Source organism: Papio anubis, chromosome 13 (assembly GCF_008728515.1).
Source record: "Papio anubis isolate 15944 chromosome 13, Panubis1.0, whole genome shotgun sequence".
NCBI lineage: Eukaryota > Metazoa > Chordata > Mammalia > Primates > Cercopithecidae > Papio > Papio anubis.
Window position 1 is genome coordinate 28,108,484 of NC_044988.1, and position 23,882 is coordinate 28,132,365.

General features: G+C 42.5%; 1 protein-coding gene across 9 annotated transcripts in view; it reads right to left on the reverse strand.

Annotated features, from left to right (window-relative positions):
• Nucleotides 1-23,882, reverse strand: part of TJP2 (tight junction protein 2) — a 138,805-nt gene that overhangs the window by 25,143 nt on the left and 89,780 nt on the right. For all 9 annotated transcript variants that reach the window (XM_009188903.4, XM_003911783.4, XM_003911782.4 and 6 more), the window contains 9 exons: nt 18,306-18,359; nt 14,409-14,533; nt 12,513-12,615; nt 9,387-9,990; nt 4,371-4,474; nt 3,607-3,760; nt 1,906-2,014; nt 1,665-1,798; nt 537-603 (listed from right to left, as the gene is read on the reverse strand). In XM_009188903.4, coding sequence (XP_009187167.2) covers nt 537-603; nt 1,665-1,798; nt 1,906-2,014; nt 3,607-3,760; nt 4,371-4,474; nt 9,387-9,990; nt 12,513-12,615; nt 14,409-14,533; nt 18,306-18,350 — 1,445 coding nt within the window. In that variant the 5' untranslated portion in view covers nt 18,351-18,359. The remainder of the gene's footprint in view (nt 1-536; nt 604-1,664; nt 1,799-1,905; nt 2,015-3,606; nt 3,761-4,370; nt 4,475-9,386; nt 9,991-12,512; nt 12,616-14,408; nt 14,534-18,305; nt 18,360-23,882) is intronic.

The following is a 23,882-nucleotide window of genomic DNA, read 5'->3' on the forward strand; positions in this document are numbered from 1 at the left end:
AAATTCTTCCAAAGGAAGGCCTGCTTGCACTGCATTCTTGTCAAAGACACAGTCTGGGTACAAAGAAGCAGTATCCTAATGCAGGAGGCTGCTGCCCTTGAACCCTGCTGAACTAGGGGTTCTGATTATCAAGGGCAGAGTGCAGCAGCACTCCTCCTCCCTCCCCGACACGGACAGACACTGGGTCCATCACATTAGTGTAGTCACCACGGGGCACCGTAGTTTAGCAATACTTCACCTATTTGGGAGTGAATTTATCTGACAAACACAAATATTCAGAGTAACACTCTGGAAAGGTAGCTAGATGGGTATATAAACAGACAACAGTAACATCACAAAGTTCACCCACTTCTACATTTTGCTGTTCATACAAATGATTCCTCTTTCTCGTAAGCACTACTAATGGGGGTTTGTTAAAGGTGGCTGATGATGTACAAAATCACCATCTAGGCAAAAACCACCACTCTTCTGGATTTCAGTTACAGAGAAAGAGCTGTAAAGAAGAAGGGAAAACAAAGAGAGACTGAAATACATACCCATATATTGCTTCATCTTCAGGACTAGGACGAAGAAAAGTTCTTGGGGCTGCTTTTGGTTGAGGAGCTGTGGGTTAAGAAATATCTATTGTTATCAATCTGGACTAACAAGAGTGCGTTTCTAAATAGAAAAGTCACAAAATCCACAAAAAAAATGTAAGTCTATGCCACACATATGTCATCATAAACAAAAAGAAGTTGCTAAGGTGCAGTTTAACTCTGAAGCATTAGCAGGTGCCAATGGTTTCTCAAAATACAAGAGATAAAAAAATGAACCTCTAATATGCAGGGCATACGATCACATGTACAAGAACATAGAATTTTTAATAACTTATAAAACATATAATAATGATAGTTTCCCCTTAAATATTTATGAATGTAAAATTATGATGATAATTGTAGGGTGGTGGGGAAGGGTTGGGGGGGAAGAGGTCAGGATCGAGGATGGGAGAAAACAATGACCTCAACTTATCAAACATGACAAAGTGTGACCAATTCTAATGGCATATAGACAAGGCTATTATTTTACACTTTGTCAATGTCAAAAGAGAGAGAGAAAGGAGGGCCTCTTCCGTATATAATTTTTTATTTCTCTCTTCCCTTTCAGCCACCCTCTGGAATTAAGTACACTCTTATTTATATATACACATATACATGTACATACATATCTGTATACATTCACATATATACACACATACATGTATGTATACCTATATGTATAATTTCAACTTTTATTTTAGGTTCAGGGGGTGCACGTGCAGGTCTGTTACATGGGTATACTGCATGATGCTGAGGTTTGGGGTACAACTGATCCTGCCACCAAGGTGTGAGCATGGTACCTAATAGTTTTTCAATCCTTCCCATCTCCTCCTTTAGTAGTTTCCCCCCAGTAGTCCCCAGTTTCTGTTATTGCCACCTTTATGTCCATTTGTACCCAACGTTTAGCTCCCACTTAAAAGTGAGAACATGTGCTATGTGGTTTTCTGTTCCCATGTTAATTAGCTTAGGATAATGGCCTCCAGCTACATCCATGTGGCTGCAAAGGACAACATTTCACTCTTTGTTATGGCTGTGTGAGCACATACTTCTGAACACAACTGTTGAAACTGAGTGGTCTTAAAGGCTTACCTGGTGGGTCCTCTTGGTATCTGGGTTCCTTGTTGGTCTCTGGGACAACTGTGCCTGCAATATCCCCTGTAGACTTAAAGGGAGTGGGTGTCGCACCCATCCTGGACAATCTGCTCGGCGTGTCCTCTCTGGAACTGAAGCACATGTCATATGTTAATGTCTCAAGAGATAACAGTTTCATAAATACATATGTGTGTATATTCACAATGACATGTACAAGGGAAAATGCATGTCATCTTACCTTGGCCTTTCCTTCAGCTTCTCACTTGAGGAATGATAATCATAATCAGAATACTGCTGACGTCTCTCCTCTGGAGAAAATGATCGGTTTGACTCTATTTCTGAGATATCTAGTTTCAAAAATAAGAAAAGACTTTTAAATAAAATATTTAAAATATTCTCCTACCCAGAGAAATTGCACTATTCTCTGGGTAGGAAACACAGGAAATGGAAGTGAGGTAGGCAGGAAATGTGCTATTAGTCTAATAGTCCTCCTCTGGAGAAAAACTTGCTCGTTTTAAGGGAAAGGCATTAATTAATAAAGGGGAAGGCAAATTTAGAATTGTGTATTTCTCTTTTGTCTCATTTTCCATCAAAGCTGCTACAGAAGAGTCAAAATTCTATTATTGGATCATAGATGTATACACTAATTCTTCCCAAGGAGCCCAGTGCTTCTCTAACTTTAAGGTGCATGCAAATCTTGTTAGAATACAGTTGTTGCGGGGCTGTTGAGGGGAGACTGAGATTCTGCAATTCTATCAGGTTCCCTGATTATGCAGATGCTACTGGGGTCAGGGGTTGGGGGATGAGGACCACATACTGAGTAGCAAGGAAAGAAATGCAAACCCCCTAACATGCTGGCATTATTTCTCATGCTCCTTTTGTTTTCCTGCACTGCATCCATAACAGTGATAACAACTTCTGATACATTGGAAACTGAATTAAGTTTTAAGGTTTTATAAAGAAATTCCTTAAAAAAAAAAAAAGATCAACAAAAGCCTGCTTTACAACTTGGTAACTTAATATTTTCTAAACTTCTCTGCATAAAAGCAACAGTAGATGGTTCAGTGGGATATATTGTGATTAACTATTTCTATTGGCAATTTTTACAAGGTTAAAATGTTATCCTATGTATAATTCATATTCACGTAATGAATATAGCTCTTTAAAAGGGAAGAGGTGGTGGAGACTGCTAACTAATGAATGCCACAATATTAGCCACTTTGATTCTTTTTTAGCATCTACTTGTCTTAGCTATCCTCCAAATTATCTTCTCTATTAGAAATACTAATCGCCACTTTTAAAGAATGAGCAATTAAGGCTGGGCCTGGTGGCTCACTCCTGTAATCCCAGCACTTTGGGAGGACAAGACGGGTCACGAGGTCAGGAGTTTGAGACCAGCCTCGCCAACATGGCGAAACTCCATCTCTACTAAAAACACAAAAATGAGCCAGGCGTGGTGGCAGGCGCCTGTAACCCCACCTACTCAGGAGGCTGAGACTGAAGAATCACTTGAACACGGGAGGCAGAGGTTGCAGTGAGCCAAGATTGTACCACTGCACTCCGGCCTGTGCAACAGAGGGAAGACTCTGTCTCAAAAAAAAAAAAAAAAACAATGAGCAACTAGCATATATATACATGATATGGTTAGCTCTTTGAACCACTCAAACACACATTTTTTTACTGACACGTTTTGCTTTCAATTGCCTAATTAATAGTTCTCTGAGAGTTTGCAAGTGCACCAGAATTTTATATTGGAAACCTAATTTCAATAGGCACTTTAATAAGCAAATTACAACCAAACAGTGACCTTTGGGGATTAAGGTTTCAAGGGGGTTTTCCTTGGAAATTTAACTTCCAGCTGGATAGCTACACTAAATAGAATAGGGAAGCAACGGCTTTCCTCACTTCCAGCTAAGCTCACAGCCTCCTCTTCATTTACCTTCTATTTCTGAGTCACTGTCATTTAATGATGGGATGTTGATGAGGGTCTGCTGGCTGTCTCTCAACACCACTAGCTGTAGTTTTCCTCTTGACTTTTCTATCAATTTTCGAGCATCCGTTAAAGACATGTTCTCAGTTACAGTCCCATTGATCTGTGTTTATAAAGAATGGTAATGTTAAATGCAATAAAATTATTCACAGTAGAAAATTCATATTTTCCCCTTTTAAAAATGTAAAGGCTTTGCTCAGATATTCAAACAGATATTGGCTTTAGGATGACTCAATAAAAATGAATTGTCCTTTAAATTAAATATAATCCTGCATGCCTGGATCCCAAATACAGGTGTAAGTTACTCTGCTAATTTATTTAACTTCCAAGCTCAAGACAATGGTTTGGTTTACTACTGGAACGTGTTTCCTGACTGGAGAGGTTTACAAGACCTATTAAATATTCAGCATTCATATACCACCAACTTTCCTTCTCATCTTTCCTTAGTTTAAGGAATAGGGACCTAAACTTTAAACAGGAAAGAAGAAAATATTCATGGAGTTTTTTGTTTTTGTTTTCTAAACTGACATTAAACTGTTACAACCCTTGATGTCCGGTTTTTCTGATAAAAATCATCTCATTATGCTGCTCTTGCCACCTCTGTCAACACTGACCTCACTGCATCTAAGTCTCACTGTGTTGGTGCTGAAAGCGGACATGCAGGCTATGAATGGCAGTATGCACACTACTGTTCTCTGCCCTCATCTACCCACCTTGAGAATTATGTCTCCTTCGTGAAGGTTGCCGTCTTTAGTTGCCAGACCTGTTCTGGTCATTTCCTTTATGAAGATCTGACTCCCAAGCCGGAGACCATACTCTAGGAGACAAACACATAAACATACACATATGTCATCAACTTGTTCAGAAAACTTAGTCTGGTTTATAGGACTATTTTAAAATATATATTAAAAAGTTAATTTTGTATATGGGAAATTCTGTAAGATGACTGGCCTGAACTCTTCAAAAAACTCAATGCCATAAAAAACAAAAAAGGCAGAGAAACTGTTCTAGATTAAAAGACACATAAAAACCAAATGCAATGCATGAACTATCATAGGTCCCCCGATCCAGTGGAGGGTGGGAGGAGAATGAGTTACATCATTTGGAGCAATTTGAAATGAACTATAATATATGAAAGCGATATTAATGCTAATTTTCTTAAGTGTGATGATGGTATTACGGTGACTGATGTAGGAGAATGTTCTTATCCTTGGAAGATACCTCTGAAATATTTATGAGTAATGGTGAGTTGCCTGCAACTTACTTAAATAGTACCGAAAAACCCACTGAGAGAGATACAGGGAGGGTGATGGAGCAGAAGGAAAGAAAAAACAGGAGGAGAAAAAAGAAAGTAAGTGTGGCAAAATGGTAACAATTGGTAAAATTAGGTGAAGGTTATAAGTGTATTTGCTATAAAATTAACATTTTTCTTTTTTTTTTTTTTGAGTCAGAATCTTGCTTTGTCACCCAGGCTGGAGTGCGGGGCCATGATCTCAGTTCACTGCAACCTCCGCCTCCCAGGTTCAAGCGATTCTACTGCCTCAGTCTCCCAAGTAGCTGGGATTACAGGTGCCCACCACCACGTCCAGCTAATTTTTGTATTTTAGTAGAGACAGGGTTTCACCATGTAGGCCAGACTGGCCTCGAACTCCAAATTAACACTTTTCAAATAAAATGTTGGGGAGAAAAAAACAATTCAGCACACCTTAATAGGCATTTTCTGCTGACAATGAGGCTGTCTACAGGCAGGCACTGCAAACAATCCAGCATTTTAGATTATATGAAGTTTGGCATTGAAAGGAATTCAGTGGGTGAAGAAAAGGGGTAAAAAAGTTAGGCAAAGCAATTAATAAAGCATTTAACTAAAACCAAAATAGCTTTGGGGGTTTAAGGACTCTGAATTGCTATCAAAAGCAAAAACATTGTAATTACTAAGGATGTATATTTTTAAATACTTTCAAGGCTACTTAGACTATTCTGGTTTTACTTAATAAACTTGTAAAAATACATTATTTTAAGAATAAATTTTCACATTCTAGGACACCACCACAACAAAGCAGGTTTTAAAACAGGCACAAATTTTTTTATTATTGTTCAAACTAAAAATCTTATAATTACAAAACAAAGTAACTTTCCACAATTCAGGAAAGGTATGAAGTCGATTTTAAAATAAGTTTTAAATGATTTATGGTAAACTTGCCAGCCAGATCTTATCATAAAGATTAGAAGTGTTGTGGTCCAGCCCTAGTCCTTTAGGAAGCTGATAGTCAAGAATGGAATAAGAGAAAGGCAAAACTACTTTCAAGGATGGCGATCCTCTAGTGGTCAAACAGCCTCACAGCCCAGAACAGAAGGCTGAGTGAGACAAGCTTGCGTGACGTCTCTCTGGCATTTTTCCTCAATTCCTCAATCCTCTTAAAAAATGCACTCATTATAATTTTGCAAATAGATATACCGGTGTGTATGTGGGCATTTCACAAATGAAGATTTAAAAATCAGTTGACCAGCTTCTAAGAAAGACAACTGGTGCCATGAAATGTAATAGCCGGATCATATTTTTTCTTAATCAAATGTAGGTCTCACCTACCATCGAATTTCTTTAAAGATTAATTCTTACACAACCCTAGCCAATGATAGCCAAATTATTGTGAAAACTTAATAAAAGGTAGCAACATTTTTCTTTTACAAAGTGGAATTGGCCCAGTGCAGTGGCTCACACCTGTAATCCTAACATTTTGGGAGGCCGAGGTGGGCAGATCACCTGAGGTCAGGGATTTGAGACCAGTCTGGCCAACATGGTGAAACCCCATCTCTACTAAAAGTGCAAAAATTAGCCGGACATGGTGGTGGGTGCCTATAGTCCCAGCTACTCGGGAGGCTGAGGCAGGAGAATTGCTTGAACCCAGGAGATGGAGGCTGCAGTGAGCGGAGGTCGTACCACTAAACTCTAGCCTGGGCAACAAAGTGAGATTCTGTCTCAAAAAAACAAAACAAAACAAAACAAAACAAAAACAAACAAAAAAACCACTGTGAGATCCTTACACTTCCTAAGATGCACACTCCTCAGGGAGATATTGCAATCTCAATGTACTCATTTATTTTCATGGACTGGACTCCAGGTATGTCACTATTCACATCTTTGCATTATTCTTCAGTTGTTTCAATAGACACCTAGTTACATAACTCAACTCTTCACAAAAAAACTAAAGAAAACAAACCCTCTCATCTGATAGGCTATCAAAATGCAAATCCCAAACCTTAAAGTCTTTTCCTTTGCATTCTCAAGTGCCCTTTATCTTTTTTCCTCTTAGAATGAGAACAATTAAGAGAACAAAAGGAAATTAAAGATTTTACATGCTACAAGGAATCTTAAGTCAGAAGACAAGAAATAGTGCTAGGCATATCTCAACACTAGGCTCAAAAGCCCTGCTCACTCACCTACTTGTTTCCAATCACCTATTTCCAGAGGATGGAGTTTGAGTTCCAGCTCCACCTTCACTTACTGGCTTCCATGGGCAAGTCACTTCCCCAGTCTGAGTTTCAGAATCCTCACCTATAAATGTCCCCTGTAAACTCCACTGTATGGCTTGGCACAGTGGCTCACATCTGTAATTCCAGCATTTTGTAATCCCAACCAAGGCACGTGGATCCCAGACTGGGAAACATGGTGAAACCCCATGTATACCAAAAAAAAAAAAAAAAAAAAAAAAAAAACCAAAAAATTAGCCAGCGTAATCCCAGTTAGCTACTGTTGGTGGGGGAAGTTGAGGTGGGAGGATTGCTTGAGCCCAGGAGGCAGAGGTTGCAGTGAGCCAAGATCATGCCACTGCACTCCAACCTAGGTGACAGAGTGAGACCCCATCTCAAAAATAAATAAATAAAACCCCTCTCTATCATGGTATTCCTCACTTGTAAAACAGGAACAAAGTCTGCTAACACACAGGGTTCCTGTGAGGACTACGTAAAAGAATATTCAACATGGCCCCTTGCATAGAGCAGAAACTCAACAACGATTAGGCGGAGTACTGTCCTCCACTGTGGTTTTCCAACTGAGATGCAGCAAGTTCACTAGGAGAGCTTATTAACACAGAGACTCTGGGGGCCCACCCCATGGTTTCTTTTTTTTTTTTTTTTTTTTCCAAGACAGAGTCTTGCTCTGTCACCCAGGGTGGAGTACAGTGGTACCATCTCTGCTTACTGCAAACTCTGCCCCTCAGGGTTCAAGCTATTCTCCCACCTCAGCCTCCCGAGAAGAGGGGAATTACAGGCACCCGCCACCACGTCCAGCTAATTTTTGCATTTTTAGTAGAGATCGGGTTTCATCGTGTTGGCCAGGCTGGTCTCCAACTCCTGACCTCAAGTGATCTGCCCACGTCGGCCTCCCACAGTGCTGAGATGACAGGTGTAAGCCACTGCACCGGCCCCATCCCATGGTTTCTGATCCAGTGGGGCTGGCCTGGGCCTGAGAGTCCGCATTTCTCACGGGTGCCCAGATGATGCACTGCCTTGAGAATCACTGTTCTCCTAGTTTAAAGCCAAAATTCTGGAGCCTGGCTCCTCCACTGATGACACAACTTTGTGTATGTCAATGAACCTTTGTGCCTCAGTTTCTTTGTCTATAAAATGGAGATACAAGAGTCCTCCCCGATTAGGGAGTTCTGAGGATTAAACGAACTAAGTGGTGTTAGGCATTTAGGTCAATGCTGGGTACAATGCTAGTTAAGTGCAATCAAGAGATAGCTTGGCCAGACGCGGTGGTTCACACCTGTAATCCCAGCACTTTGGGAGGCCAAGGCGGGCAGATCACCTGAGGTCAGGAGTTTGAGACTAGCCTGGCCAACCTGGCAAAACCCTCTCTCTACTGAAAATACAAAAATTAGCCAGACAGGGTGGCAGGCACCTATAATCCCAGCTACTTGGGAGGCTGAGGCAGGAGAATCACTTGAACTTGGGAGGCAGAGGTTGCATAAGCCGAGATCACGCCACTGCACTCTCCAGCCAGGGTGACACAGTGAGACTCTGTCTCAAAAAAAAAAGAAGTTAGCTGGCCAGGTGCAGTGGCTCGTACCTACAATCCCAGCACTTTGGGAGGCTGCAGTGGGCAAATCACCTGAGCTCAGGAGTTCAAGACCAGCCTGGCCAACATGGTGTAACCCCATCTCTACTAAAAATAAAAAACTCAGCCAGGTTTGGTGGTGCACGCCTGTAATCCCAGCTACTAGGGAGGCTGAGGCAGGAGAACTGCATGAACATGGGAGGTGGAAGTTGCAGTGAGCCCAGATTACGCCACTGCACTCCAGCCTGGGCACCAGAGCCAGACTCAAGACTCTGTCTCAAAAAAAAAAAAAAAAAAAGGTTAGCTATTCCTGGCCAGGCGCGGTGGCTCACACCTGTAATCCCAGCACTGTGAGAGACCGAGGTGGATGGATCACCTGAAGTCAGGAGTTCAAGACCAGCCTGGCCAACATGTTGAAACCTGTCTCCACTAAAAATACAAAATTAGCTGGGCGTGGTGGCGGGCGCCTGTAGTCCCAGCTACTCAGGAGGCTGAGGCAGGAGAATCGCTTATACCCGGTAGGCGGAGGTTGCAGTGAGCCGAGATCATGCCACTGCCCTCCAGCCTGGACGACAGAGCAACTCTTTCGGGAAAAAAAGAAGAAGAAAGAAAGAAAAAAAGTTAGTTATTCCTATCACAACACTGCTTTTCTTCCTACATCAAGCATGCCTACCTTCGTTCGCTCTGCTTTTCGTCAGGAGGACCCCGATGGGCCCCGGCCGCCCCCTCGGCTCAGGGCTGGGGCTGCGTGAGCGCGGGTGCTCGCGGCTGCGGCTTCGGGGCCCCCGAGAGCGGGCGTCGTGGCGGGCCCCGCGCCTGTACTCCGGGCTGTAGGCCCGCTCGTAGTCTGGGTCGTAGGCCTGGTGATAGGCCCGCTCATAGTCCTGGTCAATGCTCCGGCCGCGGCTGCGGTCGCGGTCCCGGGATGGCCCAAAGTCGTGGTCCAGGCCCCGCTCCAGGCTCCGGCCACGGCTGCGGTCTCGGGCACGCCCATGGTCTTGGTCCAGGCCCCGCTCCAGGCTCCGGCCGCGGCTCCGGTCCCGGCTGAGGTCCCGCTCCCGGCTCCGAGCCCGCTCGTGGGGACGCCCCCTTTCCGGGCTGTCCTCCCAGCTGCGGCTGCGCCCCCCATGGCTGCTCAGCCGGCTCCTCTCGCTGTACCCACTCCGGAAACTTCTGCCGTCAAACTCGTCCATCACCTCAAAAGCCCGGTCATCCTGATCCAGGGGAGGGCTGGCCTGAAGCGGGGCCACCTGGACCTTCCGGGGCCTCTTGACCACCTGTTGTCAAAACAAACTCAGTGTGGACGCAGGACAATCACAACTGAATGTGGAGAAGACAGTGGTTTTAAGAGCCCTAGTTCTGGTTTCAGTGATGTATCCCTGCCGACTCACTCAAGTTCAGGTTCCTCATTGGGAAACGGACAATAAAAATCTCACAGGGTTAGAATAAGACAATGATGTTGAAGCTCTGAGTACAGTGCCTTGAATTAAGGTAATAATAAAATAGTACCTCCAAAATCTGCTTCTACTCAAGTTTGAAAAGCCTCAGAGGCCCAAATCACTAAGTTCTAAAACTCAAACAAAAATTCAGAAAGTGTGACATTCTATACCCAGCTGCCTAGGGGGCAAAGGGGGATGGAGAAAAGTTGATTGATAGGTACAAATATATGGTCTGACAGAAGAAATAAGACCTAATGGGAGATTGGTAGGGTGACTATAGCTTACAGGAATCCACTGTACATTCCAAAATAGCTGGAAGAGAATAATCTGAATGTTTCTACCATAAAGAAATGACAATTATTTAAGGTGATGGATATTCCAAAAACACCGATTTGAATTTTACAAATCATGTCTATGGCCATACCATCGTGAACGCACCCGATCTCGTCTGAATTTACAAATCATATGAATGTATTAAATTAATCACACATACCCTGTAACTATGCATTATGCATAAATTTTTAAAATTTTAAGGAAGAAAAGTCAATGCCTTATTTACTTATTTATTAATTATTAAGACACAGTCTCGCTCTGTTGCCCAGGTTGGACTGTACTCAGCTCACTGCAACCTCCGCCTTCCAGGTTCAAGCGATTATCGTGCCTCACCCTCCCAAATGCTGGGATTACAGGCGCACACCACCATGCCTGGCTAATTTTTGTATTTTTAGTAGAGGCAGGGTTTCACCATGTTGGCCAGGCTGGTCTCGAACTCCAGACCTCAGGTGATCTGCCTGCCTCCATCTCCCAAAGTGCTGGCGTGAACCACTGAGCCTGGCCCAATGCCATTTTTAAAGTGAGCAGTGGGGAAGAGGGGCAAGGGGAAAGAGGAACCCTTCTAGAGTAAAAGGCACTAAAGAGATAATGATTAAATGCAATGAGTGAACTCTGGATCCTGGATAGAGAATAAAACATCTATCAAAGACATTCTGAGAGCTAGGTATGGTGGCTCACACCTGTAATCCCAGCACTTTGGGAGGCTGAGGTGGAAGGATCGCTTGAACCCAGGAGATCCAGATCAGCCTGGGAAACACAAGATCCCATCTCTAAAAATGAAAAAGACATCTTGAGATATGGACTGGATATTAGATAATACTGTAAAATTATTACTTTTCTTAAACTGGATAATAGTATTATATAGATGAATGTCCTCATTCACAGGAAATGCATGTGAAGTACGTAGAAACGAACTGTCACGTCTGTAACTTTCCTTCGAATGGCTGGCAAGACATGAGTGTTTATATACATACAGAGACCAGGTAAAGATGGCAGAATAGTAATATTTTAGAAGATAAATGTTTATTACACTGATCTTTCAACTTTCCTGTTTGAAAATCTTCATAATATAAAGTTGAAAAACATTACCATATATGTGGCTGGGTGTGGTGGCTCACGCCTGTAATCTCAGCACTTTGGGAGGCCAAGGTCAGCAGATCACCTGAAGTTCGGGACCAGCCTGATCAACATGGAGAAACCCCGTCTCTACTAAAAATACAAAATTAGCCGGGCATGGTGGAGCATGTCTGTAATCCCAGCTACTTGGGAGGCTGAGGCAGGAGAATCGCTTGAACCCGGGAGGCAGAGGTTGCGGTGAGCCAAGATCACGCCATAGCACTCCAGCCTGGGCAACAAGAGCAAAACTCCCATCTCAAAAAACAACAACAACAAAAAAAAAACCACAAAAAACCTATACCTGTATCTCTCTATATATATATGTGTGTATGTGTGTGTGTATATATATATACACACCATATATGTGGGTATATCCCTATTTTATTAGCATTCTCACTTTCTGTGTCTACCTGCCCCACTAGAGTGAACACACCTTGCAGCACAGATTGGCCCCAGGGCCTAATGGCATCCAGCTCATAGTTGATCCTCAGCCAGTGAATGAATGAATGAATAGATGAATGAAGATTATAGACAGTCTTCTAATGAAACTCTTAGTCTATGAAGATATAACACACCTTGCTTGGGCCTTTATAATGAGTTTTTGAGCTGAAAATTTTTTCCTAAATTTTTTCTGAATCTAGCTAATTCTCTCAGGGAATAATTGCCTAACTTTGTTCCTAAGGCAAACTAACTCAGATCAGAGAATCACTGGCCTCAGGAGAAGACACAGGGAAAGGCAGGAAGGATAACTTACACACATCTTCACACCCCTCCAAAAGTACTGAGAATCCAAGAACAGCAGTCCCTAGGTTATGTAATTCTGTCAAATGCTTAAAAGCAAGGGGTAATTTTCTTCTGGGCAAAAGAACAAAATGCTATTGAGGCAAGCTGAAAGCAAACCCAGTACTTACAATAGCAGCGATCTTCCCACTTTTTCTGAGTTGTTGAACTGCAAACGAATGAAGCACATCCTCCATGGGGGTGCCATTGACCATGACCACTCTGTCATTTTCTCTGTAAACAAGAAACAAAAATGGGTCATGAAAAACTCCCATCTATTCATTGTAAATTATTTATTTAGGAACAAATAGAAGCAGCAAATCGACCTGAAAGGCTTTCTAAAGGGCTCAGGGTCTGGTGGCGCCCAAGGCCCAGTCAACTTGGCATGAGATCTTCCAAAGAAAGGAACTGGGGGCCATACAGCTCAATTCTGAGTGTCTAAATGGAAATCATCTGGGAAGAGAGAGGCCTGATCTCCCCAAACTACAGGGTCACACCAGGAGGTACTGGCACTTGATGACAGTGAGGTCTGGACACCAAAAGGAACTTCTCTATCAATCCCCTATTGCCTAAGGTGCACAGTGAGCTTCAGAAAAGTCTAAAAACACTCCTTCCAAGTAGGTGTATATCCATCCATTTGTGCTTTTGTGCAGGAAAAGGGCCAAAAGCTTGCTTTGGATTCTTAAAGAAATTTTGAAATCACAGAATCCTATTGCTCCAGTTCATCCCAAATATTACTTTAAAATTTTGCATTTCTCCATATGAAATACTAACTTTGATAAAACTACAGAGGCTTTCTTAACTATAATTTTATTTTTTTAGAGGCATGGTTTCCCTCTCTCACCCAGGATGGACTGCAGTAGTGTGACTGATGATAGCTCACTACAACCTCAACTTCCCGAGCTCAAAGGATTCTCACCTTAGCCTCCCAAGTAGCTAGGACCCGAGCAGGTGCATGCCATCCCAACAGGGTCTCACTATGTTGCCCAGGCTGATCTTGAATACCTGGCCTCAAGTGTTCCTGCCACCTCAGCTTCCCAAAGTACAGGATTATAGGCATGAGCCACTGTGCTTAGCCCACAGAGGCTTTAAACACCAACAGAACCTAAACTTTTGAGCTATTTAGCCAATGCAGCCATACAGTTAACTTTCGATTTCGTCCTGAGAAGTTATCCTGTGGGAATCAGGCATGCATCATTTAAAATGGCGTTACTAGCTGAGTACGGTGGCTCATGCCTGTAATCCCAGCACTTTGGGGGGCCAAGGTGGGCAGATCACTTCAGGTCAGGAGTTCAACACCAGCCTGGTCAACATGGCGAAACCCCGTCTCTACTAAAAATACAAAAATTAGCTGGGTGTGGTGGCAGGCACCTGTAATCCCAGCTACTCAGGTGGCTGACGCAGGAGAGAATTGCTTGAACTCGGAAGGTGACGGTTGTGGTGAACTGAGATCGCACCACTGCAATCCAGACTGGGTGACAGAGCAAGATTCTGTCTCAAAAAAAATAATAATAATAATTAAAAAGTAAAATAAAATGGTGTTACCTCTTCAGGCCAGAAAGCTGGCAGCTGGAAAACTTGTGGTTTTCCTATAGTAAATTTTCCCAACTTCCACATCCCTCTTACAAATAAGATAATCAATAAACCAAAGTCTCCTTATTCAATTCTTAAAAGAATATAAATTAAAACAAATATAAACAGTGTTGGGTAAGCATTGGGGTTGAGAAGCATGCCAATTTAAAACTGCATGTTCAGAAACGATTCCTAAACCTAGGAGGGATGTTTGGGACTATCTCCTTACAGAAACAATTGCCCTCCTCGCTCCAAAGATGGGGTGTTCCCAAGATTTGGGCATTGTTCAAACATGGTGTGTTACGGCTTCCACTCCAGCTTGAAGACTTTTCAAATATTATATAAAAGTTTGTTGTTTCTTCTTTTTTTAATATAAAGTGGATACCAACCAAAATACCCTGTCTAGGGCCAACCAGTAGGGCTGGCAGGGGCCGCGGGGTGAGGGAGACACTCACTGGAGCAGCCCGTCAGCAGGCCCACCCGGGAGCACGTCAGAAATGACAATCGACGTTTCTCCATTTTCAAAGTGGGGGTTGTCTCGGCCTCCAGACACTGCAATGCCAAATCCTCTTTTGGAATCCTGTACGTCAGAGAGGAGAAATATTAAAAATCCTTCAATAAGTGGCTTTCAGGATTTATTACATGCACTCAATAAAATAAAGGTCAAATCAATAACCAGAGACTGTTCAGGAACAGATGGGCTTACAGAAACAAATGAGAAACAAAATAAAATATAGTCATAGTCAGCTGACAGGTTTATAAAGGGAAATTCCTTATCTGAAAGAAACAGCCTGTGGAGGCTGGAAAAGATTGATAGTGCAGACTGCAGTTATCACTAGAAGCTGGCAGCAATAGGAAACAATGTCTTCAGTCCAAATAGGAATGTACTGTTTGAAGCACCAATTGTACCTCTTTGCATCATGCTGGCCTGAGCTGGAAAAAACTTCAGTAAAAACTGAATCTGTACTAAAACTGTATTTTTTTCATTTTCAGATTTTCTTATTGTAGTTTTTTTTGTTTGTTTGTTTTTTTGGTTTTTTTTTAAGAGACAGAGTTTTGATCTGTTGCTAGGCTAGAGTGCAGTGGTGTGATCACTACTCACCGCAGCCTCAAATTTCTGGGCTCAAATAAGCCTCCTGTCTCGAACTCCCAAAGCACTGGGATTACAGCAGGGAGCCACCGTGCCCGGCCCATACTGTAAATATTTTTAATTTTTCCATATATTATGATGTTTTGACATCTTAAAAACAAAACAAAACAAAAAAAACCTTCTGCCTAGACTCATGGCTCATGTCTATAATCCCAGCACTTTGGGACGCCAAGGCGGGCAAATTGCTTGAGTCCAGGAGCTGGAGACCAGCCTGGACAACATGGCAAAACCCTGTCTTTACAAGAAATACAAAAAATTAGCTGGTCATGGTGGTGCACGTCTGTAGTCCCAGCTACTAGGGAGGCTGAGGTGGGAGAATCACCTGAGCCTGTGAGGTCAAGGCTGCAACAAGCCAAGGCAGCTTCTGCACTCTAAATGGGCAACTGGAGATGTCTCTAAAAAACAAAAAACAAAAAAACCCACAACTTTCTAGCTACGTGGGAAGAGACTGCTCTTCCCTGTGCTACGTCAATCCTTTTTAATTTTATTTTGCTTTATTTTTATTTTAGATTCAGGGGTACATGTGCAGGTTTGCTATATATGGGTATTGTCTGATGCTGAGGTTTGGGCTTCTAATGATCCTGTTGCCGAAGTACTGAACACAGTACCCAAGTAGCAGTTTTTCAAGCTTTGCTCCTCTCCCTCCCTCCCTACTTTTGGAATTCCCAGTGTTAACTGTTCCTATCTTTGTGTCCATATGTACCCAATGTTTAGCTCCCACTTCTAAGTGAGAACATGCAGTATTTAGTTTTCTGTTTCTGCATTAATTTGCTTAGGATAATGGCCCCCAGGTGCATTCGTGTTGCTGCAAAGGACATGATTTCTTTCTTTTTTATGGCTGCCTAAAATTGTATTTTAAAAGTATACCTTTAACCTCAAAGTAGATGAGCTGGTAGTATCATTTCAACATAAAGTGAAAAAGACGTAGATGGATTTTTTTTTTTTTTTTTTTTTGAGACGGAGTTTCGCTCTGTTGCCAGGCTGGAGTGCAGTGGTGCTCAGCTCACTGCAACCTCCACCTCCCGGGTTCAAGCAATTCTCTTGCCTCAGCCTCCCAAGTAGCTGGGACTACAGGCGTGCGCCACCACACCCAGCTAATTTTTGTATTTTTAGTAGAGACAGAGTTTCACCATGTTGATCAGGATCGTCTCGATCTCCTGATCTCATCTGCCTGCCTCCACCTCCCAAAGTGTGGAGGCATGAGCCTCACACAGGCATGAGCCACCGTGCCCAGCCCATAAATGGATTTTAAAGATAAAATTTGAACATACAATGTGTGTTGAGATCTCATGAGAAAGCAAAGCATTAAACCCTTTTCTACATGCATGGAAGACAGGAAATAAGATTACATCCATGATCGGTCTAGCAATGCACAATGTTGAGCACAGATAATACATAATCCTAATTCATTTGTGTTTTAAAAAGCTAAGTCTGGGCCAGGTGTGGTGGCTCGCGCCTGTAATCCCAGCACTTTCGGAGGCCAAGGCAAGAGAATTGCTTGAGTCCAGGAGTTCGAGACCAGCCTGGCCAACATGGCAAAACCCCATCTCTACTAAAAATATAAAAATTAGCCAGGCATGGTGGCACATGCCTGTAATCCCAGCTACTCAGGAAGCTGGGGCAGGAAAATCACTTGAACCTAGGAGGTGAAGGTTGCAGTGAGCTGAGATCATGCCACTACACTCCAGCCTGGGCAATGGAATGAAACTCCGTTTCAAAAAAAAAAAAAAAAAAAAAAAAAATCTAAGCCCAGTTTCATCCAGATAATGAGTACATGTGACTGTATATTCTTAAATCTGGGTTAGATTATATAAAAATTTACTCCGAGACTAAAAGAAAATCTTTCCTCCCAAGGGAAGTTTCCCATGTGGGGCCCACTACGCTGACTGATGATCAACAATTACAAACTCAAAACAGGTTGGGGGTGTTGTCTATTAATCACATGGCTTTGAATTTGGCAGCTTCCACCAGCTGGCACCTGGTTTTAGACAGAGGCAGCTCCATCCTCTATGCCAAGCCTAAAACAATCTCTGACCTCTGCCAATTTTGGGTCCACAACTCAAGGAATGCATGAAATGCTCAGGGAAAGGGCAGAGGAGAGTCAGAAAGATGAGGAGAGTTGAAAAATAAGACCTAAGCAGACAAAACTCCTCAACTGAAGAAATTGTGATTACTGATCTGGAAGTCTGGGCACCTGGGCACTGGCCCAGAGACATTTTTTTCTACCTGGGTTAATTCAATAAACATTAAATTCGGGAATGTCTTTAATTTTCATAGAAGACAAAGCTTGAAGCTCACAGTTCTGAGGGTCAAAGGAAAACTCTCCCTATGAGGAACTTACAGTCCCTCTAGGAGATGACAGATCCCGGAGGAATTCAGAGCCATAAGAAACCCTGCAGAACCCAGGAAAATCACAGTCATGAAGACTGGAAGGCAGCTTGATGGAATAAAAATGCGGAACCGGCTGGGCGTGGTGCCTCACGCCTGTAACCCCAGCACTTTGGGAGGCCGAGGCAGGTGGGTCACCTGAGGTTGGGAGTTTGAGACCAGCCTGACCAACGTGAAGAAACCCCGTCTCTATTAAAAATACAAAATGAGCCAGGCGTGGTGATGGGCACCTGTAATTCCAGCTACTTGGGAGGCTGAGGCAGGAGAATTGCTTGAACCCAGGAGGCGGAGGTTGCAGTGAGACTAGATTGCACCATTGCACTCCAACCTGGGCGACAAGAGTACAATTCCGTCTCAAAAAAAAAAAGCGGAAGCATGAGGGCAGTTCTCCAGCTCAGCCTCACCCAAATGACTTACAGTCTCTTGGATCCTACACTTTTTAAGAGTTATAAGGTATGTCTATGTTATAATTAAAATTATAGAAGTTGTAAATAGCTCCCTCAACATCCTTAAACATTACAGGTCACTTTCATTCTTCCCTTTCTTTTCTCTCTTTCATAACCTGTTCTATCTGGAGTTAAGTGTATACACTAAATAACCTCTAAAATGTTCTATATTAAACAGTCCTTAATCAAAAAATACAATAGCATGCAAATCTTTGTTAACATAGCAATTATTAACAGTATTTATAATGCATTATGCACCTCAAGGGGGGAAAAAAAGTCAAAACTGTGTGTAGACAAAAATAAATAAGATCCATGATCCGTAAAATCAAGAACATGACTGTAGAATATATGAAATGTGCAGAACTCACCTTTTGTAGGGTCACAGTGTACTGTTCCCATATCAGCTCTTCCATGCCTGGGGCCTGTTTTAACAGAACAAAACCGGTCTGATGAAAACCACAACCTTTTCAATACTAGAAATAAAATTATCATTCAAAATGCCTCGACATCAAGTCCAGCTCACACTCTATACCAAAAAGAGTTAATATTTGTTCATTATGCTACCTATTTTCAAACACACTCCTTCAGTGAAATGAAACTGGAAACAATACTTGAAAGGTAAGTGAAATACACAGTGAGAGACAGACCCTAAAAAGAATGGAATGTTAAGTGCTGAGTCCTTTTATTATCACTATTCCAAAACACTGTCATCATAAAACCCTTTAAAAATATCTAGTTTCAAATAGATTTTTTTCTAATCATCCTCCCCCTCTTCCTGTCAAAGGTGACCTCGTAGGCAAGTTTTCTGCATGTTTATGTCTAAAAATAGCCTTAGCCTTATCACAGGGTATGCCCAATTGGGCGACCTGCGGGATCTTTTGGCTTTTTCTCCATCTGTATCACTGGGTATGAAAGATGAATGTCTTCATAAATGGACCACTGGGACTTCCATCTCTGACAATATTCCAAAGTAGGTATCTAGAAAAAACTAAAACTGGTGGTGTCATTTTACAAATAATAATCTATTAAATGCAGGCTGCCTTGAGAAAGCTAGAAATGCCAAGAATACTCAGAACCACAGAGACAAGCCAGCACTGAAGCAGGCATTTAGAGGAGGCTGGGGATCTCAATAGGGTGGGAAATCAGGTCTGGGTGGATCTATTAGGAGAAAAAAATACCAGCACACAGATGGAGACCTTGGCTATGGGTAGAGTGGAAATAACTAAAAATAAAACCCCGGAGAATTTCTATCAACAGACCTGTATTCACATAGGTTTGGGCATTCATATTACAGACGTGACCACACAATGCCAAACACTAACGCCTACTGTGGTTCTGCACTGGCCATACCACCAGGTACACAGAGGCAGATGCGAATCCTCTCCAGAGATCACACTCAAACACAGCCTTCAAGGACTCCCCAGATAGTATGTATCCAAAGAAATGAGCCCACAATTTAAACATCCACATCACCATGAGTGAGAGGTAAAAGAAACATAAACTGAAGAATCAAAGACTTTAAATATTTGAAATAGCAGCCACAGACAAAAACGGAGTATCTATAGTATGTGTATACATTGGTTTTTTGTTTTGTTTTGTTTTGCTTGAGACGGAGTCTCGCTCTGTCACCCAGGCTGGAGTGCGGTGGCATGATCTTGACTCACCGCAACCTCCACCTCCCAGGTTCAAGCGATTCTCCTGACTCGGTTCAAGCGATTCTCCTGACTCGGTCTCCTGGGGTAGCTAGGATTACAGGCGCACACCACCACTCCCGGCTAATTTTTGTATTTTATAGAGATGGGGTTTCACCATGTTGATCAGGCTGGTCTCAAACTCCTGACCTCATGATCCACCCGCCTCGGCCTCCCAAAGTGCTGGGATTACAGGCATGAGTCACCAAGCCTGGACTATGTGTATATGTTTTAAGAAATTAGAGGAGGGCTGGGTGCAGTGGCTCATGTCTGTATTGTATTCCCAGCACTTAGGCTGAAGTGAGAGATCGCTTGAGCCTAGGAGTTCAAGACCAGCCTGTGCAACATAGTGAGACTCCCATCTCTACAAAAAATTTTTAAACTTAGCCAGGCATGGTGGCACATGTCGTAGTCCAACCAGAGCAACATAGTGAGACCTCACATATATATTTTTTTAAAAAAACCCTCAAAATACCTGAAAAAGGCCAGAACGAGAGATCTGTGCTACCAGCAATCCTGGATCTGGATGGTGAATGGGGCCCGGGGTGCCAGGGACACAAGCAGCCCAAAAGTGCAAGATTTAGGTTAAATGAAGGCCCATCAACACAAGGAAATATGTAAACATTCCAAAAGATTATCTAAAATATGTAAAACTCCCCAATTACTTAAAGTCTAAAATATGTAAAAGATTATCTAAAATATGTAAAACTCCCCAATTACTTAAAGTCTGTTCACTATGACAACTGTTCTTCAATTTGAAAAGATAAAAGTGAATTTTCAGGTGAAATTTTTATATCTTACTCATCTTTGTCCCATTATCTGCTACAACAGTGTCTGGCACACAGAGTAGGCACTCAAAGAAGTTTTTTTCTTTTTAATACATCAAGAGATGGATACACTATTCATTTATCATTCAATTAATATGACTGAAGCACTCATTGCTACTTATTTTTTATTTTTATTTTTTTTGAGACAGGGTCTCACTCTGTCACCTAGGCTGGAATGCAGGTGTGTGATCTAGGTTCACTGCAACCTCTGCCTCCTGGGTTCAAGTGATTCGCATACCTCAGCCTCCCAAGTAGCTGGGACTACAGTTGTGCGTCACCACATCCAGCTCATTTTTTGCATTTTTGGTAGAGACATGGTTTCACCATGTTGGCCAGGCTCATCTCGAACTCCTGACCTCAAATGATCTGCCCGCCTTAGCCTCCCAAAGTGCCGGGATTACAGGTGTGAGACATCGTGCCCAGCCTATAAATTTTCTTAAAGTTTCTATCAAATTCGTGGCTCTCTGCTGCTTTGATAGCATACGTGAGGTGGGTGGACTAAAAACTCAGGTGCCCATGATCTGACTTTCTAGACGTGCTCTACAGCCATTCCTCTCTGGAATTTTGCCTGTGTCTAAAACAGCATTTTCTAATATGTGGCAGTATAAAAAAAATTTTTTCCAAGATTTTAATGAAGTTGTACATATTAGTTAAATTTTTTTTTTTTTTTTTTTTTTTTTGAGATGGCATTTCACTCTTGTTGCCCAGGCTGGAGTGCAATGGCACGATCTGGGCTCACCCCAACCTCCACTTCCTGGGTTCTAGCGATTCTCCTGCCTATCTCCCGAGTAGCTGGGATTACAGGCATGCACCACCACACCCAGCTAATTTTTGCATTTTTAGTAGAGCCAGGGTTTCACCATGTTGGTCAGGCTGGTCTCGAACTCCCAACCTTAGATGATCTGCCCGCCTCGGCCTCCCAAAGTGCTGGGATTACAGGTGTGAGCCACCACGCCCGGCCAAAAAGTTTTCTTAAACGGAAACAGAAAGCAGAAACCCAGTCGGGCATGGTGGTTCATGCCTGTAATCCCAACACTTTGGGAGGCCAAGGCAGGTGGTTCCCTTGGGGCCAGAAGTTCAAGACCAGCCTGGCCAACAGGTGAAAACCTGTCTCTACTAAAAGACAAAAAAAAAAAAATTAGCTGGGTGTGGTGGCACATCTGTAGTCAGCTACATGGGAGGCTGAAGCAAGAAAATCCCTTGAACCTAGAGGCAGAGGTTGCAGTGAGCTGGTGCACTGCACTCAGAGTGAAGACCTGTCTCAGGAAGGGAAGGAAGGAAGGAAGGAAGAAGGAAGGAAGGAAGGAAGAAAGGAGGGAGGAGGGAGGAGGAGGGAGGGAAGGGGAGGAGGAGGGAGGAGGGAAAAAGCAGACACTCAACTGAACTGCAGTAAATCGGAATTGGTTGCCCTTTTCCATTTCCATAGAACACCTGCTCCTTGGTTTTGGAGTGTGGCCTTAGTAAAACCAAGCCACTACCACCCAGAAATGACCTCATGAGCATGCCCACTTCTCCAAGCTCATCTTCTCAATGCCTTCTTATACCTTAAAGCTGTCAACTTTCAACAAAGTTGTGGTAAAATAAATATATTTGCCAACTCTTCTTTGGATATAGTCATAGCCACATGAATTAAAGGGAAAAAAAAAATCACATAGCACCCTCCTCACAAAACTTACTTTAAAATTATCAGGAAAAAACCTAACTGGGACTACGACAATCATCCCCAGGATTGGGCAATGCTACATATCAAAAAAAAAGCTCAATATCCCAAGGAGCTGTGCTATTATAGAGAATATTTTTATGAGTACATTACTTTTAAAAATACTTTTCTATTTTAGAATTTAAAACTACAAACTCTTCAAAGTTTTGGATTTAAATTTATCATTTAGCCAAATAAATGAGTTCCTGCAAAATTTTATTTTTTAAATGTGGCTCAAGTAGAATGAATCTGGCTTTTGAAATTCACAGCCCTTCAACAACAGGATGACACTATCTTTAAGTGTTCCTGCGCTGCCTGCAAGGGTAATTTAAATTAAATTTGTCAAAGAGGATTAATCTCCTACCACCACCACCACCAATCAGACCTTGCTATTAACTTGCCTGGTGCCTGAAACCAATCAGATCGCGAGGCTTCTTCTTACCTACGGTTAACAGGTAGTAAAATTAACCATTAGCTACTTAATGTAATATTCAAAGAACATATGCTCTGCTAAGCCAAGTGATAAACAGAAAATCTTAATTGTAAAGGTAGGGAACTAGAGTAAAAGTAAATTTTTGCAGCTCTGTTGAGCATTAAAAATACACCATAACTATGTATATTTAGCCTACAGAACTGTGACTTTTTGGGAAAGTCTCACAGAAAACTCTTCATTATTCATTCATTTGTTCATTTATGCAAAATCACTGATTAAGCATCCACTTTCTGCCGAGCACATGGTTTGTGGCACTTCAGACACATCAGCGAATAAAACCACCAAAGCCCTTGGGCAGCTTACCAAAGAGCAAACTACTGAGTGTCTTTCCTGCCTCATTTATATAATTTTTCAGAAACATAGAGCACCCCACACAATCATCCTTATTCCTCAGAACATCAGCTCTGGGAACATCCCTGGGCACAGGCTGCCAGGGTGCAGCAGCTTAGCTGGGAGCTGTGGTCATGACATTCAAACTAGGCCACCGGGCTCTGGTCCCGCCCAACTTGTGCTTGGCTATGCGCAGATCAGACTTGCTAGCAATAACTGACGTTTCTCTGAATGACAGCAGGTAGCTGCTTAGCACGAGGGGGAGCTTTACAGGCAGGCCCATAGAGACAGCACATATACATCAGAATTAAAGGTATGCACATTCCACGACCCAGTGATTCCTCTACCCAGGCAGAGGCCCCCAGAAAACTGTGTGACTATATGCACAAGGATACATCTATAGAGTATTCACAGCAGCAATGTTCCCAACTGCCAAAACCTGGAAAATATCCCAGTATCTCTCAAGGGCAGGATGGACAAATTGATACATTATTAAAATACAATGTTATATTGCAATGAAGACAGACAAACCAGTCACACAGACCACCACAAAAGGATGCATCTCAAACATAAAGTTGAGTGAAAAACACCCCAGAAGGATTTGTAGAGTATGATACCATTTTTATACAGCTCAAAAAACAATGTTTTATAACAACTTGAATAACTTAACACTACTGAATTGTACATTTACAAATGGTAAAGACAGTAAATTTTGTTATGCGTTTTTGCTACAGTAAAAAATTGCCAACAAAATTAATCTATTATTTAGGGGCGTGTGTTTGTGTGTATGTGTGTGTGCGTGCGTACGCACACATGCAGTGAAAATATAAAGAAAAAGCAAGGAAATGAAAAACATAACATTCAGGATGAGGTGACCTGGGCAGGAGGCAGAGTGTGGTGGGAGG